Source organism: Rattus rattus, chromosome 3 (genome assembly GCF_011064425.1).
Source record: "Rattus rattus isolate New Zealand chromosome 3, Rrattus_CSIRO_v1, whole genome shotgun sequence".
Lineage (NCBI taxonomy): Eukaryota > Metazoa > Chordata > Mammalia > Rodentia > Muridae > Rattus > Rattus rattus.
In genome coordinates, this window is record NC_046156.1 from 183,809,899 (window position 1) to 183,824,569 (window position 14,671).

The window sequence follows — 14,671 nt, forward strand, 5'->3', positions numbered from 1 at the left end:
ATGTCTTGGCTGTAATGTTAAGCTTCCCCGTGCTCTTCCCTCTCTGAACTGTACACTTTGTACTCTTTCTGCCCCACTTGTTCTTTTCCACTGTGGGCCTGCATAAGAGTTATCAGTAGTAACCACACCATGAGCTCAACATTATGGCTAGCTTGAACTTTCTAATCCGAAGTTCCCAAACCCTCCATAATCCTCCCAAAAGCCCTGGTCAGGTTCTTCACAGCAGCCGCCCCACAGCCCTGGCACCAACTTCTGTATTAGTGACTTTTTGCTGCTCTAATAAAGTACCGTGACCAAGGTTACATGGACAAAGAATTTATTTTGGCTTACGGTTCCAGAGGAAATCTACAACAGGGGCAGGGGACAGGGCAGCAGGAAGAGGAAGCTGAGAAGTCACACCTCAACCACAAACTACTGTGTTGACTAGAATTGGCAAGAGTGAGTATCCCGGCCTTTCCCATAGCCTTACATGAATAGTTTTAGTTTCTCACCATTTCCTGTCATGTAGCTGGGGGCTTTGCAAACATAGTATGAGCATTTTAACATTGGGTTATTTTCTCTATCTTCTCCTTAATGGTGTGACTGACATTTAGTGTATTGTCGATGCAGTGTCCTTGCCAGGGATACTGGTTTTTTTTTTTTCTTCTGTTTTGTGGGTGGTCTCTGCTTTTCTTGATTATCCTTTGAGGGATAAGTGTTCTCTTTATTCTTTCTCTTAATTGAAGTATAATTAACAAATAATTGTAAGCATTCAAGGTCTGCAGTGGGATGATGCATGGTCAGGTCAGGTATCTGAATTAACACCCTTTACTGTGCAGCTGCTAGCGTGTCTGGGAGGTTGGACGACGTAAGGTGTATTTTACTCTAGAATATTTATGGCTGTTTTGCTTTTAAGTTTCAAGTAAATACTGCACTATGATGGACTAGTCACAATGCTTGTTTCAGTCTGAAACGTGCCCAAAGGCTTGATCCTCAGCTTGGTGCTGCTGGAAAGTGACAGGAACTCTTTTGGCTGCACACACTCCTGCCATTGTGTACTGCCACGAGCACAAGGCAATGGAGCTGGTGGGTGATGGCCTGAGACCTTCAAAACTGCGCAGCAGAGTAAGCGCCCCCCTTTAAACCGACTCTGCTCTGTGTTTTGCTGCACTATTATTAGTGCACGCGTGTGAATGTGAGTCCACAAGTGTCAGTGTGCCTTTGCAGGTCAGAGGACAACTCTGGGGAGGCAGATCTCTCCTGCCACCTTTATGAGTCCTGGTATTGAACGGAGGTCATCAGGCTTGGTAGGAAAGCACTTCTGCCGTCCCAGCTATTTTGCTGAACCTTGTTTTTTTATCTGAAGAGTGTTTTGCCATGTTGATGGGGGACCTGTTTGATCCTTGGGACTCGCATGGTGGAAAGGAAGGGCTCTGACTTCCACAAGAGCACCACAGAACGTACCCCTGCTACCCATAAGATAATTGATTAAAAAAGGAATAGCATTGAGTTCTGTATTTCAACCTCTATGATCTCTCTCCTCTCCCCTTTGGTGACTACCTAATTCTCTCTGTATCTGTCATCTGGAGTCAAAGACTAATATGACAACCCTAGCTCAAATGTGAGTTAGCACTTCACTTATCAATGACTATATTTCAGAGATTTAAAGGTTGGTACTGTATGGCTGCCACTTATTACCAGTGTGTTTGCTTTCTGATGAGTTATCTTGTTTCTCATTTATAAAATGGTGTCATTGACACCTACCTCATAGGTTGTTGTGATAGGCACATGAATTCAGGTAACATTTGGGACCCTCTCCTGACACACAAGCTCCAAGCTCTACATGCAGGGCTAGGACTCCTTTGCTTCTGTGTCTCGTGTCCCAAGTTGCCCAGCTCTTGAGCCGACCGAGTAGCTCAGTGGTACAAGCCAGATCCAAACTACAGCTACACCAGATGCCTTGCTCTTAATTCCTCTGCCCTAAGGCCACCACACACCTAGAACTAGAGACTGCTACCCAGGACTCTGCTTACTTCCCTCTGAACACAAGGTGAACCCTACAGTGTCATTTACTCATTCACTAATGCTAAAACCATACCTATTGTAAGACTCAAGTAATTGTGTTAGGTCCTATCTTAATCCTTTATTTCAATAAGATTTCTACTTTTCATCTAAAGAGAAATGTACTTGAAGTTCATTAATTTGTTGTTGGGAAATGAGAAAAATCCCTCAAAGTAATGCAAAGAGAGTTTCAAAAGTGAGTGAGAGCAAAACATGGCAAACACTGCCATCCCAAGGCTACCAACCCTCCGTGTACAAATGAACACTAACAGCCTTCAATGGTGGCTCCAAGGAGTCATGGCATTGCCAAAACAATGTCCTATTTAGTCCCTAGACCCACTATTATTGAGAACGGAACCAGGTTCCACAAGCTGTCCTCAGATCTTTATATCCATACTGTGGTTCGTGCATATGCACAACCCCCTCACCCCGAGAAATTTAAAATAAAATGTTCAAATGTGGAATGAGAGCATGTAAGGTAGCTAGCTGAAGGCAGAGAGCAGCGTCAGTCATTCCAGCCTACCTGCTAGCAGCCTGTCCCCTTGTTTTCTGAACACCACTGAAGTAAGTGGCATCTATAACCAGTGCCCTGGCTTAGATTGCCGTTTTGAATATCAAGCATTAAGTGCTTCCTGAAGTTCCCTTTTTGTTGTTTTTCCAGACAGAGTCTCACCATGTAGCTCTGGCTGTCCTGGAACTCACTATGTAGACCAGGCTATCCTTGAGCTCACAGAGATCTACTGGCCTCTGCCTCCCAAGCCTGCCTGGCCTGATGATTTCTTTGTCATGAAACTGAAAACTAGCTGGTTTGAGAGATTACCTTCTTATCGGGTAATGAGCTGTCAACTCGACACAGCTAGAGTTATCTGAGTAAAGGGAACCACAGTTGAAAAAGTGTTTCCATAAGATTGGCCAGTAGAGAAGCTGGTGGAGCATTTTCTTAATTAGTGATCAATGTGGAGGGGACAGTGCATTGTGGGTGGTGCCACTCCTGGGTCCTATAAGCAGGCTGAGTAAGCCCTGAGGAGCAAGTCAGTAAGGAGCCCCACTCCATGGCTTCTGCATCAGTGCCTTCCTCCAGGTGCCCACCCTGACTTCCCTCTATGATGTTGTGTCTTGCTAAGTATAAGTTGAAACAAACCCTTTCCTCCCTCCTCAAGTTGCTTTTGCTTATGGTGTTTTCTCATAGCAACAGAAACCCTAAGAAATAGCACAAAACTCTAAATTTACTCTCCAAATATGAAGGCCTGTTATTGGCTGGGACAGCACACAGGATACACAGGATGAGGCAATTACACAGGAAGCAAAGCAGTATGGTTGTGGCCTAGTGACACAAAGATGGACAAATATGATTGATACCAAAGAATTTATTGTAAATGTCATGGCAAATACATTGAGCATCATCATCATTACAAAGGAGCTAGAAAAGTCCAGGTTGATAGAATGTGCTTTCCCCACCCCCGTCTTCAGGCTAATGGCTAGTACCAACATTTCAGGTAATGAAATATGTAATGGGATAGCCGACCTTCACATAATTTCAGGACTGTATCTTTATCTTAACTTTAGAAGCAGGTAATCATGGATTCCAGCATCAGTTATTCTCTGTTTTTATCAATTCTGTAATGATCTGTAGAATCTTGTCATCTGAGGGAATGAAAAATAAATAAATCAAAACACCTGTAAACATTGCAACACTGGCTAATTCTCTAACACACATATGTACAAACAGAGGTGCATCTCATTACAAATCTTCTTAAATTAGAGTGCAAACCAACACTAGACATGTATACTATGTTACCAGAGATGTTCAGAAAAGTCAAATTGGTTGTCCTATAAGAGTTATGCTGACTAAAGTTAACATTTTGTAAAAAGAAGTTGATATTTGAGTATTTATAGACAAAGGCCCAAATTAATGAGATATAAGTGTTTGGGTTTTTTTGTTTGTTTGTTTGTTTTTTTGTTTTGTTTTTTTTTTGTCTTTTCTTTTTTTACACAACGTTTTGTTTTGTAGTCCACACTGGGCTGGAACTCACAACCCCCCTGCCTCAGCTTCCCACGTGCTGGGATTACTGATGCGCACTATGAAGCCTAGCCTGCTATTTCTATAACTGGTTCTTTAGAAATTCCTTCAAGAAGTTCCTCATTTGTTTTCACTGAGCTGCACCAGGCTGATGCTTTATTTACTCTCTCCTGTTTTGCAGCATGACAGGATTTTTACCAAATGGGCAAAGATGGCAATGGTTTTACTCCAGGCCTGGACCAAGGGAACAAACATTCTAAAAGGGAAATGCTCTCAGAGAGGCGTCAATGGGACGTGACAGGGTTATCTACACAACAAGAGTGTGTAAGACCAAAGCATAGCTGAATCCACAAACCGGTGACATTACTCGCTAAGGTGGGCTTATTAACAACTACTCCTGCTTAAACAGCTCTGGAATTGTGACTTCCTGTAACTCTCACAGCCACCTTTTCAGAGAGCCGTCAGGGTGGGGCTGCAAGACTGCAAGACACTCTACACTTACACTAGGGCCCAGTGTCCCTAGTTGAAGTGGTTGTCCTGAGACTTTGACCTGGGCCTGTGGCTGACTCAGGTACTCAGGAGCTAGAGTGGCAGTGAAGAAAGGAAGGACAAAGGAGGTGGGAGGGGAGAGGAGGCTCTTGTTGGCAGAGGAGCTGCGCTCATCTAAAGGACTGTTAGTGAATTTGAAGAAAAGTAGAGAGCACTAGAAAGCACAGGGGTAACTTTAGACAGTTCTGTGTGAGTCACTACCACAACCTGTCTTTATAGTAAAGCCAGAAACATCACAAACGTTACCCTCCTTCCCAAGTCAAAATAAACATCGGATGTATAGGTAATTCTTTTTAAAAAATATTTTTCAAGTGACTTATGTTTTATGTGCATTGGTGTTTTGCTAGCGTGTGTATCTAGTGAGGTGTCAGCTGCTCTGGAATTGGAGTTACAGACAGTTGTGAGCTGTCATGTGATTGCTGGGAATTGAACCCAGGTCCTCTGGAGAGCAGCTAAGCCAATGCTCTTAACCATTGAGCCATCTCCCTATCCCCAGATATTCTTAACATTATTAAAGCAGAAAAGTCACACTTCAGTGCTTATGATACAACAGCATGGAAAGACTATAGTACCAACTAGAAAATAATAGTTCTAAACTTGGCCTGAATCAAGAGAAAACCACTGGCTTACACAAACTACAGCTTTCAAGGAGCACATTAAATCAAAGCTCAAGGATTTGTCCAACTAATTCCTAGGGCTAGGACATCGTAGGAGTTTATTACAATAGTTATTCATTTAAAAGGCCATCAGGGGAGAAGAGAAATACAACAGACAAGACCATCACAGGTCTCTTTGGAGAAATTAGTGTGCCTGGAACAGGCATTGAACCTTGAGTCATTTCCACATTTGTTAGGACTGGTGATGTGCCCACCTGGGCAGTGCTGGACCGTGCGACTGAAAAGCCGCAGGTTTATTTCAGGCCTCTGTAGAAGGCTAAAGCACTTTTACCAACTTCTGGTTGTGCATTTGTAAGAAACATGGCAGAGAAAACAGCCATGACAAGCCGACGAAGTAGCAGAACTTACGCTGATTTGTTTTTGTCTGTGAAGTGGACGGTTTACCAGTAAAGTTAAGGAAACCGGGAGTAAAGATTTTAAGAGAATAAGGTGCAAACAGTCACTAATTGTAATTGTGCACAAGTGAATAGAATTTAGCAAAAGTAGATTTTATCAAAAACAAGATTTTATCAATAATTATATCAAAAGTATGGTTTCAGTGTGTCACAGGGCATTCTAATATTAAAATCACAACTTCTAGACTTAAGAGCACTGGCTGCTCTTCCAAAAGAGCAGGGTTCAATTCTCAGCACCTACATGGTGGCTCACAGCCGTCAGTAACTCCAGTTCTAGGGGACCCAATGCCCTCACACAGACATACATGCAGATAAAACACCAAAGCACATAAAATAAAAAATACAACACACTAATACTTTATATGCGTATTATCCTCCATCTATCTATACACATGTATGCTATATTTGAACTGTGTACTAATGTACAAATACAGACCTGCTTTTACCCGAAACACAATAAAACACTTACTTTCAAGGGACATCTTTGGATTTTCAAGTTTTTTTCTTAAAACAGAATCAATGAGAACTCTTAGCTGCTTAAAAATAACAGCTATCTTTACTGGGGCCTGTTGAGAGGAGACACATCAGACAGAGTTAATCAGGGCATTTGCATGTGTTTACATAAAGCAATCTTAGTACCTCACAGTGTAATCCACTTAGGACACCAGGGTTGTTACCATAAAACAGGGAGAGTGTGAGCAGACAACATGTTAACCAGGGGAGCCCAGCCATGCAGGCCTCCTGCTTCCCAGGAAGTCTGGTATCTCTTGCCACAATGAAGCAACTTGTCCCAATGATTCTGTTTCCCTTTGTATATGACCCTGGGGCAAAACTAAAAACTTCTGGGGGAGATTTGGGAGATGGGGTAGGGGAGTAGTTTGAGGCAGGGTCTCCCTCTGCGGTTGTGCCTGGCCAGGGGCTCACTACGTAGACCAGGCTGGTCTTGAATGCAGAGATCCTTCTGCCTCTACCTCTCAGCCTCCTGGGTGCTGGGATTAAAAGTGTGAGCTACCACCCTTGCTGGGAGGAAACACTTTTTAACACTTTTATTGAGGGATAATTTATAAATCACAAAACAATACTCATTTTAAGTGCTCAATTTCAATTATTTTTTTTTTTTTTTGGTAAATTTGTAGAGTTCTTACCAATATCACTACAACCCAATTTTTAGACAATCTCTATTACTCCAAATTATTTGCATTTTAAAAATACATAATTCGATTCTCTGGTTCTAGACACACAGCTATAAGTAACAGTATGCACGAGAACGTCTTTACACTGTCAGTGTTGCCAGGGCTACAGAGGAAAATAAAAAGCTTACCTTTGCAAATTAGCCTGGCCTGGCTTACCTTGTCCAGAGAAGAATTTTTCATGTCTTAAAAACTACAAATGTGTTTGGTTTTTGTATGGAAGGGCCGAACAAATACAGTGAAAAGGTGTGCATTTGGGAAACAACTCCCAACCGACCTCAGGCCTCGGGGAGGGCTGATTCCTCCCCGTACCTACACCCTGTCACAATGAAGCTATTTGGGACAACCCAGAGAGAACTGCTGTCGATACTCCTGGCACAGGGCAATTGTAATGATTATTAATAAAAATGTTCGGTGACAGTAACATGATCTTCACATTATAAAAACCATATACTTAGGATGAAGTTTTCTCAGTAAGCCACACAGGAAAAGATCATGCAAACTTCAGTAGAAACCTCAAAGTCTACTCAGTGATACAGGCATTTGAAAATTTTCATAAAGTCATCTGGACCGCATACCTGAAAATAGATCCAGCCATCCACAGACAGAAGCCGCTCTCGGTGCTGGACTTCTATGTCCCCTCCAAAGAGCAGAACTGGGAAAGGCGTTATGAGGGTCGTTTCTCTCAAATAGACTCTGGCATACCTCACCTACAAGAGAGAAAGTGGGGGAACAACTTCACAGTCTAAAAATATAAAAAATTCACTTAGTGATTTTTCATGTACGTATTTTCCTAACAAATTTAATAAAAAAAATATATGTTTATATAACCACATTATTCTACCCAACATTCCCCTTATTTAGAATTGGAACACACCGCTTTCTGAGACAACTACTTTAGTGAAATACTTTGGAACACACAGATTAGCCAAAGTCACTTGCTATAACTGTCTGAATTCAAGTAGACGGGCACTAGCCAGAGAGAAACCTTCTATTTTGTGTTCTGCTGAGCAAGTGAGCACAGGTGAGGGTTGTACTTGAGAAAGAGAACACCATCAACGCAGTGGACGGTGTTGGAAGGGAGGCCCAGCGCTGTATGCAGGGATCTGAGAATGAGCGTTTACCTTCTCCTGGTACAAGAGCCACCCGTAAGTTTGTAGATCGCGGTTTACAGAGGACGGATGCACTTGTGCCTTGCCTTGGGCAGTCTCCACCATGCATGCCAGCTTTTCCGTCACGTCCACTGACTTTGTACACATGATCTTCCCCACGCTGTCGTACAGTCCGGCAGCCAGCACAGCTTTAAGAAGGGCGATGTCTTGAAAAGAGAGCGCCTGTGGGCCTGTCCTTCCTTCCCAGCTGGTAGAGGATGAAAATCCTGCTGCTCTCACCAACTTCACTAATTCCTGCTTCACATCCTAGATTTCATGTTAAAATGAGACAACTGATAAAGTAGAGAAATTGCCAAACAACTTTGAAACGTACAGCGCTGCCGCCTCTAAGAACAGATGGGATTGGATGACTAGAAGCAAAGGCGTGAGCGGGGAGGAAAAGACCCCGGGAGCTGAAGGATTAGAGGTCCGCTGCCCTCAGCATCCTCGCAGTGATGTTATAAAATATAAGCGTCTATGAGAGCAGCAAACATGGGTCAGATGTATTTTCATACTCCACACCCTCCTCTCCTTTTTGTTTTTGTTTTTAGTCATTCTTTAGTCAGTGGGGACACATTACAGGGAAACTTGATAGTCCTGACACGCACCTTCTGACAAAAGCCACTAACGTCACCACTTAATGAAGCTAAGCTACAGCTTAAAACACTCTGCACCTTTAAGAGTGCAAATGGGCAGAAGCCCCAGGAAGGCTGCGGATGTGGGACGGATGTGGGACCGCAGTGGCCTGTACACTGGCAGAGCTGTAAGAGATCCCAAGCTCAGGGGTGTGAGGACAGGCTGGGGGAAGAGGCTGGTGGGAGGCCATCCATCTGGAGGCCTGGGACAAGTAAAGGGAGACAAAGGAGAGAGGACTAATTCGACAGCCACCTCTAGGCCAACAAACTGGGATGTCCTCAGCTCAGAAGTGGCTACTTCCAGAATTCAAGAAATCCTACTGAACAATTCAAATTGATTTCTTTAAAAAAAAAATCACAAATAGGAAAAAAAGTTTATTAACTATAGATTAAGAAACTTAAGGGACCAATCAAATGTAGTGAGTAAATCTTGTGTGGATCATGATTCAAATTAGGTATGAAAATAAAATTATTAAATGACTAGGGATATTTAAGTGCTGTAATTTGATATTATGGTCTCTTTGTTTTAAAGGTGTGATGTGGTATCAAAAAAAGTCCTATACTTTAGAGATATGTAATTATCTAATCTTTACATTTATTTACAATGTAGTCTACAGGGGAGACAGTAAGGTAAGGGGAACAGACATAGAACAATGTTGACCACATGTTGCTAGTTAATGGCTGCGGGAAATGGGTGAACTAGAGTTCCTGACAGTATTCCAGTTCTTTTCTGCTCTTCCTGAAATTCTCCATAATTAAACAACATAATAACTGAGTGCCAGGTTGGAAAGAACCCTGGATAAGCCCCTTGAGTTATTTATTAGAAAAAAGAGAACTAAAAAGTTAACTGTCCTGTTCCCAAGCTAGTGTTATTTCTACGAAACCATGCTGTCTCTTTGTACATTACGGTTGCTAGGAGCAACACTCAGAGTCACCTCTAGTGTCAGCAGCGATGTTCTGTTGAGGAAGTTCCTCTGGCAATAGGAGATCTCAGAGCGGAAGCCTCCTTCTTGCTGCGCTTTCTTCCACCTAGATGAACACGTCAGAGGACAGAGGTCACCACAGCTCCTCCCCAGGCCCTTTCTCAGAGGGAGTAACCCACGGAAGGCTTAATAAAAATTACAGTCTGTTACGAAGAAGGGACCTTGCTTACTGTACGTTTATGTAGTTTCCAACTGCAGTATTTTTAGGTATAACAAATTGTTGAATTGCTCCAGATTTGAGAACTGTACATATAGTAACAAGTATGTTGTTCTTAAAGACTCTGATAAAATAATATCCTGACCGATTAAAAACACTAAGAACAAGTTTAAATGTTAGAGCACAGTTTGAATGACAAAGATACATTTTTTAAAAGGTCAACCATTTCCGGTCACTGGCTTATTGACAGCAACCAGGTTATTTCTTTACCCGAGATATGCGTTGTAGATCGTGAGGTGATCCGAATCGGCCACAGCCAAAGATGACTTTGCAAGGTCTGCTTCATCCTTTCGACCAATTGGTGTGATGAAAGGAGATTTCTCCGTCATCACAGCCGCCAGGGTTGCCTGCCCATAAATATCACTCACCATTAAAGAAGTCTACACCCAAAGTTGTTTAAAGTCTAAACAATAAAACAATTACAATCAGGTTACCTGTTTCATATTTTCAATGCATTTAACATGGCTATCTTACAATTTCATAGCTTTTGGCTCAGTTCCTTTCATGGAACTCAGAAAACCTAATTATTTTTAGAATACCTCTGTGATTTAAGGAGGTATAGCACCGGAATCAGGAAAACTGAAAACTCGTCCAAGGGATTATAGTCTGCCATCTCCAAACTGTAGCTCAGGCCTTTGGACCTCGGGATGGCCAGTTCTCAAGGCTGCAGTGCCTTTCAGACCTAGGTTGGGCTCTTTTACATTTCCAAAGACGCGGCTAAAAGCTGCCATGCCGAGGGGGAGGAGGAGGAGGACGTCCCCAAACACTGATTGTGCAGTGCCTGGATGTTGGATTTCTCAGCTGCTATCATCCGAGGAATAAATTAGTGTTCCTTATAAACTAAACAACAATACAGCAGCAGCAGCAGCAGCAGCAGCAGCAGCAGCAGCAGCAGCAGCAGCAAAGTTTCGGCTGGTGCTATGCCCAGTGGAAGTCAGTACTTACCCTGCACACTTGAGGCCCTGGCGTCAATCCTCACATTAGTTTAAAAATGCATTGAAAATAAGAGGACTATACAGCCATCTACTTGTTGCAAGGTTTCGGAGAAACGACAATGCAAACGGTACTTTCTGAACTGAGCAAGTTCGGGAAACCATCCCTGACTCCCTCCCAGAACACCCCAACCCCTGCTTTGTTACAGTTGCACCAGGGACTGAACCCCTGCTCCATGAACCCCAGGCAAACCCTCTGCTGAGCCACACCCCAGCCCCACATTTCCTTCTAACACTAGAGGAAAGGAGACAAGCGGACCCCATTCTCTGTGTCGAGCGGCCTTGATTTGTGCTCAAAACCACCACTTGATAATGCTGCAAAGGCGCTGTAAGACCACACGCCAGAGATTCAGACAGACAAACAGAACTTATTTCTGAAGTAAACTGAGAAAATAGACTCAGAATTATTGGCTTAGGGAGAGAATTTGGATAAAGGAGGTTTCCATTGTATTGAAGTATATTGTATCAACAACTTCCTACACACGTTACATATTCAATTGAATCCATGTGTCAGCTGAGTTACTTGATGGTAACAACCTAGGCGGCTATACAGAGGTTTTCTATATGTAAGTAGGTAGGGAAATAGATTTTTAAGTATATTATTAGAAAAAGTTAAATATATCTGAAAATTCTCACCAGACATTCAGGTCTCCTATGTTTTAATGATAGCACAGTCATTGCATTTTGTTAAGAAATTAAAAGTTTAAACTTGTTTCCATCCCTTAATAACTTCCAACCAAACGGCACTTACCACTGGTTCAAGACAGCCAAATATGGCTCCGAAAATGAGCATCTTGCCGATTTTGACATTGACAGGCAAAGCGGCAAGGTGCTGGCCCAGCGGAGTCAGTTTGGGCTCACTGGGTTCACAGGCTCCAATTTTCCGGAGTAAATTCATTGCATTGCTGATTACTTGAGGCTGAGGAGGGTCTAAGGCTTTGGAGAGAAAGTCTTCAGGAGAGCCCAGATCACATTTCTGCAATGTGAAGGAGATCGGAAGGAATCAGTGCTCCCTGGAGGCTACACTGGGACTAAAGTAGGAATTTAACAGGATCTTGAGCAAATGTGTGAAGCCACCCTACAAGGTGAACATCATGGTGGAGTCTCTATGTTTTAGTTTCTTCAGTACTGAATCACTTAAGTACTTAGTTCTTCAGAACTAAGAATCAAGAGTACCTTCCAGTCTAGGAAGCCATTGGCCTAAGTGAGGTTCTCAGCCAGCAGGCTGACACTTGGGCTGGGGGAATCTTTGTTTTGGGGAGCTGTGCTGGATGTGAAGAGCTGTGGGGAATGTTGGGCTGCATCTCTCATTCTACACACTATACAGCAGCATAGAGCCGGGACAGTCAACAATGTGGAGACCATGCCCCCAGTCCCTGAGCAGGCAGTACTGTCCCACGAGACCACTGCTCAGGGCAGAAGGCTGTTTCTACCACCTTTCTCTACCACAGAGGGACTACATCAAGATCAAAGCACAGTACAGACAGCAAACACACAGTACTTAAAAAATAGAGGTTAAAAACACCCAGGCTGTCAGATTTTTCCTAATAAAGTGTGGGAAAAAACCACCACTATCACCACCACCACCACCACCACCACCACCACCTCCACAACCACCACCACCACCACAACAAAACCCCTCACGTGCGGTCCTTTGGGATTACCATAATGTGAAGACATAGCTCCTCCAGAGGCACACGCAGGATTTCAGGTACAGAATACTCCAGAAAACCTTCAAATCTGAAAAAGGAATATATCACTGGTAATGCCACTGAGTGCTGCTGTGTGTGTTGTCGATGTCTGCGCAGTGCCTACCTTTCTCTCGTGTACAGCCGGAAGCAGAAGCCGTCCCGGACCCTCCCGGCTCTCCCCTGGCGCTGCAGGGCACTAGCTTTACTGACAAAGGTCTCCACCAAGGAACTCATCTGGCTGCTTTCATGGTACCTAAAGGCAGGTTTCAGGAGACGATATGTGAGTAACTGATTTCCAGCAAACCCAGAAAGCTGGAAACATTGAACTTACTGCTATTGTAACAAACATCTTTTTTTTTTGGGTGGGGGTCAGGGAGCTGTCCTGGAACCCACTATGTAGATGAGGATGGCCTTGAACTCACAGATCCACCTGCCCTTTCCTCCTGAGAGCAGAGAGTGTAGGTGTGCACTAGCACTTGTGGCAGACAAACATTTCTTAAGTCATATTTCCTGATTAAATGGTTTTGTAAAGTGCCTACTCATATTGCCAAATAAAAATCATCTGCTACAAAAGAAAATGATTGCTTAACTCATTTTTTCTCAAACTAACCTGACCATGGCACCTTTTTGTTTTAGTCAATACCCACCAATCACACAACAAGGTGTGCAGATTGAGAAGTGCTTCTTGCCAGAAATGTTTCCTCTGAAGATACAATGGCTCATTTTAGAGCTGATTTCCGATTACATTGCTGTGGTTTTCTGATATTGGGGACTGTGTATAGACTACAGTTAGCTAAAGGTGCCATCCACTGTTTATGTAACATACCCTAAGATAGAGGGTAGAGCCATTTTGGGGAAGGTTCAGATTACTATATAAGGCATTTGCAATTACGAAACTTCATTGTCTTCCTTAGTACACAAGGACCTGATGATTGGGGGTTTTCCCCTCCAGATCAGAGATTTAAGTTCAGTCCTCCAAAGTCCACTCTATCATAGCCCCATAAATAATGCTTGTGTTAAACAATATATTTAACAAGCAAAAAGTATGTAAAAACTTACATTGTGAAATTCTGCCCAGACAACACTTTTAAGTGGTGGTGCATTGACATTATTTTTGGTAAAATCCGAGGTATGAAATTCTGAAATTTATTCTCAGATATTTTAAATTCATCTATACTTTTGCTAAGGCTCTTTTGCATTGGACAGAATTATGACCTTTGGGATCTGGATTTCTTAACAGGATTCTGTAATTTCTCCAACAAAACCGAATGCTACAAACTTCCACTGTGAGAAAGTCAGACTTACTTATTTTCTTTTGTTCTTCCAGTGTCGATGACAAACACGACATCAGGAATCGTGATCCCCGTCTCTGCGATGTTTGTTGCCAAGACAATCTGCAAAGAAACAAGAATGGGAAGCATTTGGACAGCCCTGCTTTCTGAACTTTTATTCTAGTCAGAATTGATGAGTTTTAAAGGTTAATTTTAAGACAGTAGCAGTGTAAGGGACCAAATTAAGCCACTTTCCCACCTCCTGTGGCCAGGAGGGACTGCCCAGGGAAGGAGGGGGACACCAACCCATCCACAGAACCTGTGACCTAAAATTTGTCCTATCTACAAGATGGGCAGGGATAAAGGGATAAGGCAGAGACTGAGGGAATGGCCAACCAATGACTGCCCAACTTGAGACCCACCCAATAGGAAAGTGCCAACCCTTGACACTGTTAATGATACTCTGCTGCGCTTGCAGACAGGAGCCTAGCATAACTGTCTTCTGAGAGACTTCATCCAACTGCTGCTGCTGAAAACAGATTCAGAGACCCAGAGCCAAGCAATTGGTGGAGCGTGGGGAGTCTTGTAGAGGAGTCAGGGGGAGGAATGAGGGAGCTGGAGGGGTCAAGGGCACCACAGAAGACCTACAGAGTCAACTAACCTGGGGCCATGGCAGCTCACAGAGACTGAGCCACCAACCAGAGTATGCACAGGCTGGACAAAGGCCCTGCACATGTGTAGCACACGTGTAACTTGGTCTTCATGTGAGTCCCCTAACAATTGTAGCAGGGACTATGACTCTGTTGCCTGTCTTTGGATCCCTTTCCCCTGGCTGGGCTGCCTTGTCTAGCTCAGTGGGA

At 43.3% G+C, this 14,671-nt stretch overlaps 1 protein-coding gene across 3 annotated transcripts in view; it reads right to left on the bottom strand.

Annotated features, from left to right (window-relative positions):
* Positions 1-3,390: 3,390 nt before the first annotated feature.
* Positions 3,391-14,671, bottom strand: part of Dhx29 (DExH-box helicase 29) — a 52,946-nt gene continuing 41,665 nt past the window's right edge. For 2 of the 3 annotated variants that reach the window (XM_032898874.1, XM_032898876.1), the window contains 10 exons: positions 13,846-13,934; positions 12,665-12,793; positions 12,514-12,589; positions 11,601-11,825; positions 10,068-10,204; positions 9,593-9,686; positions 7,996-8,289; positions 7,450-7,581; positions 6,151-6,247; positions 3,391-3,684 (listed from right to left, as the gene is read on the bottom strand). In XM_032898874.1, the coding sequence (XP_032754765.1) occupies positions 3,632-3,684; positions 6,151-6,247; positions 7,450-7,581; positions 7,996-8,289; positions 9,593-9,686; positions 10,068-10,204; positions 11,601-11,825; positions 12,514-12,589; positions 12,665-12,793; positions 13,846-13,934 (1,326 nt within the window). In that variant the 3' untranslated portion in view covers positions 3,391-3,631. The remainder of the gene's footprint in view (positions 3,685-6,150; positions 6,248-7,449; positions 7,582-7,995; positions 8,290-9,592; positions 9,687-10,067; positions 10,205-11,600; positions 11,826-12,513; positions 12,590-12,664; positions 12,794-13,845; positions 13,935-14,671) is intronic. The other variant, XM_032898875.1, reaches the window with a different exon arrangement.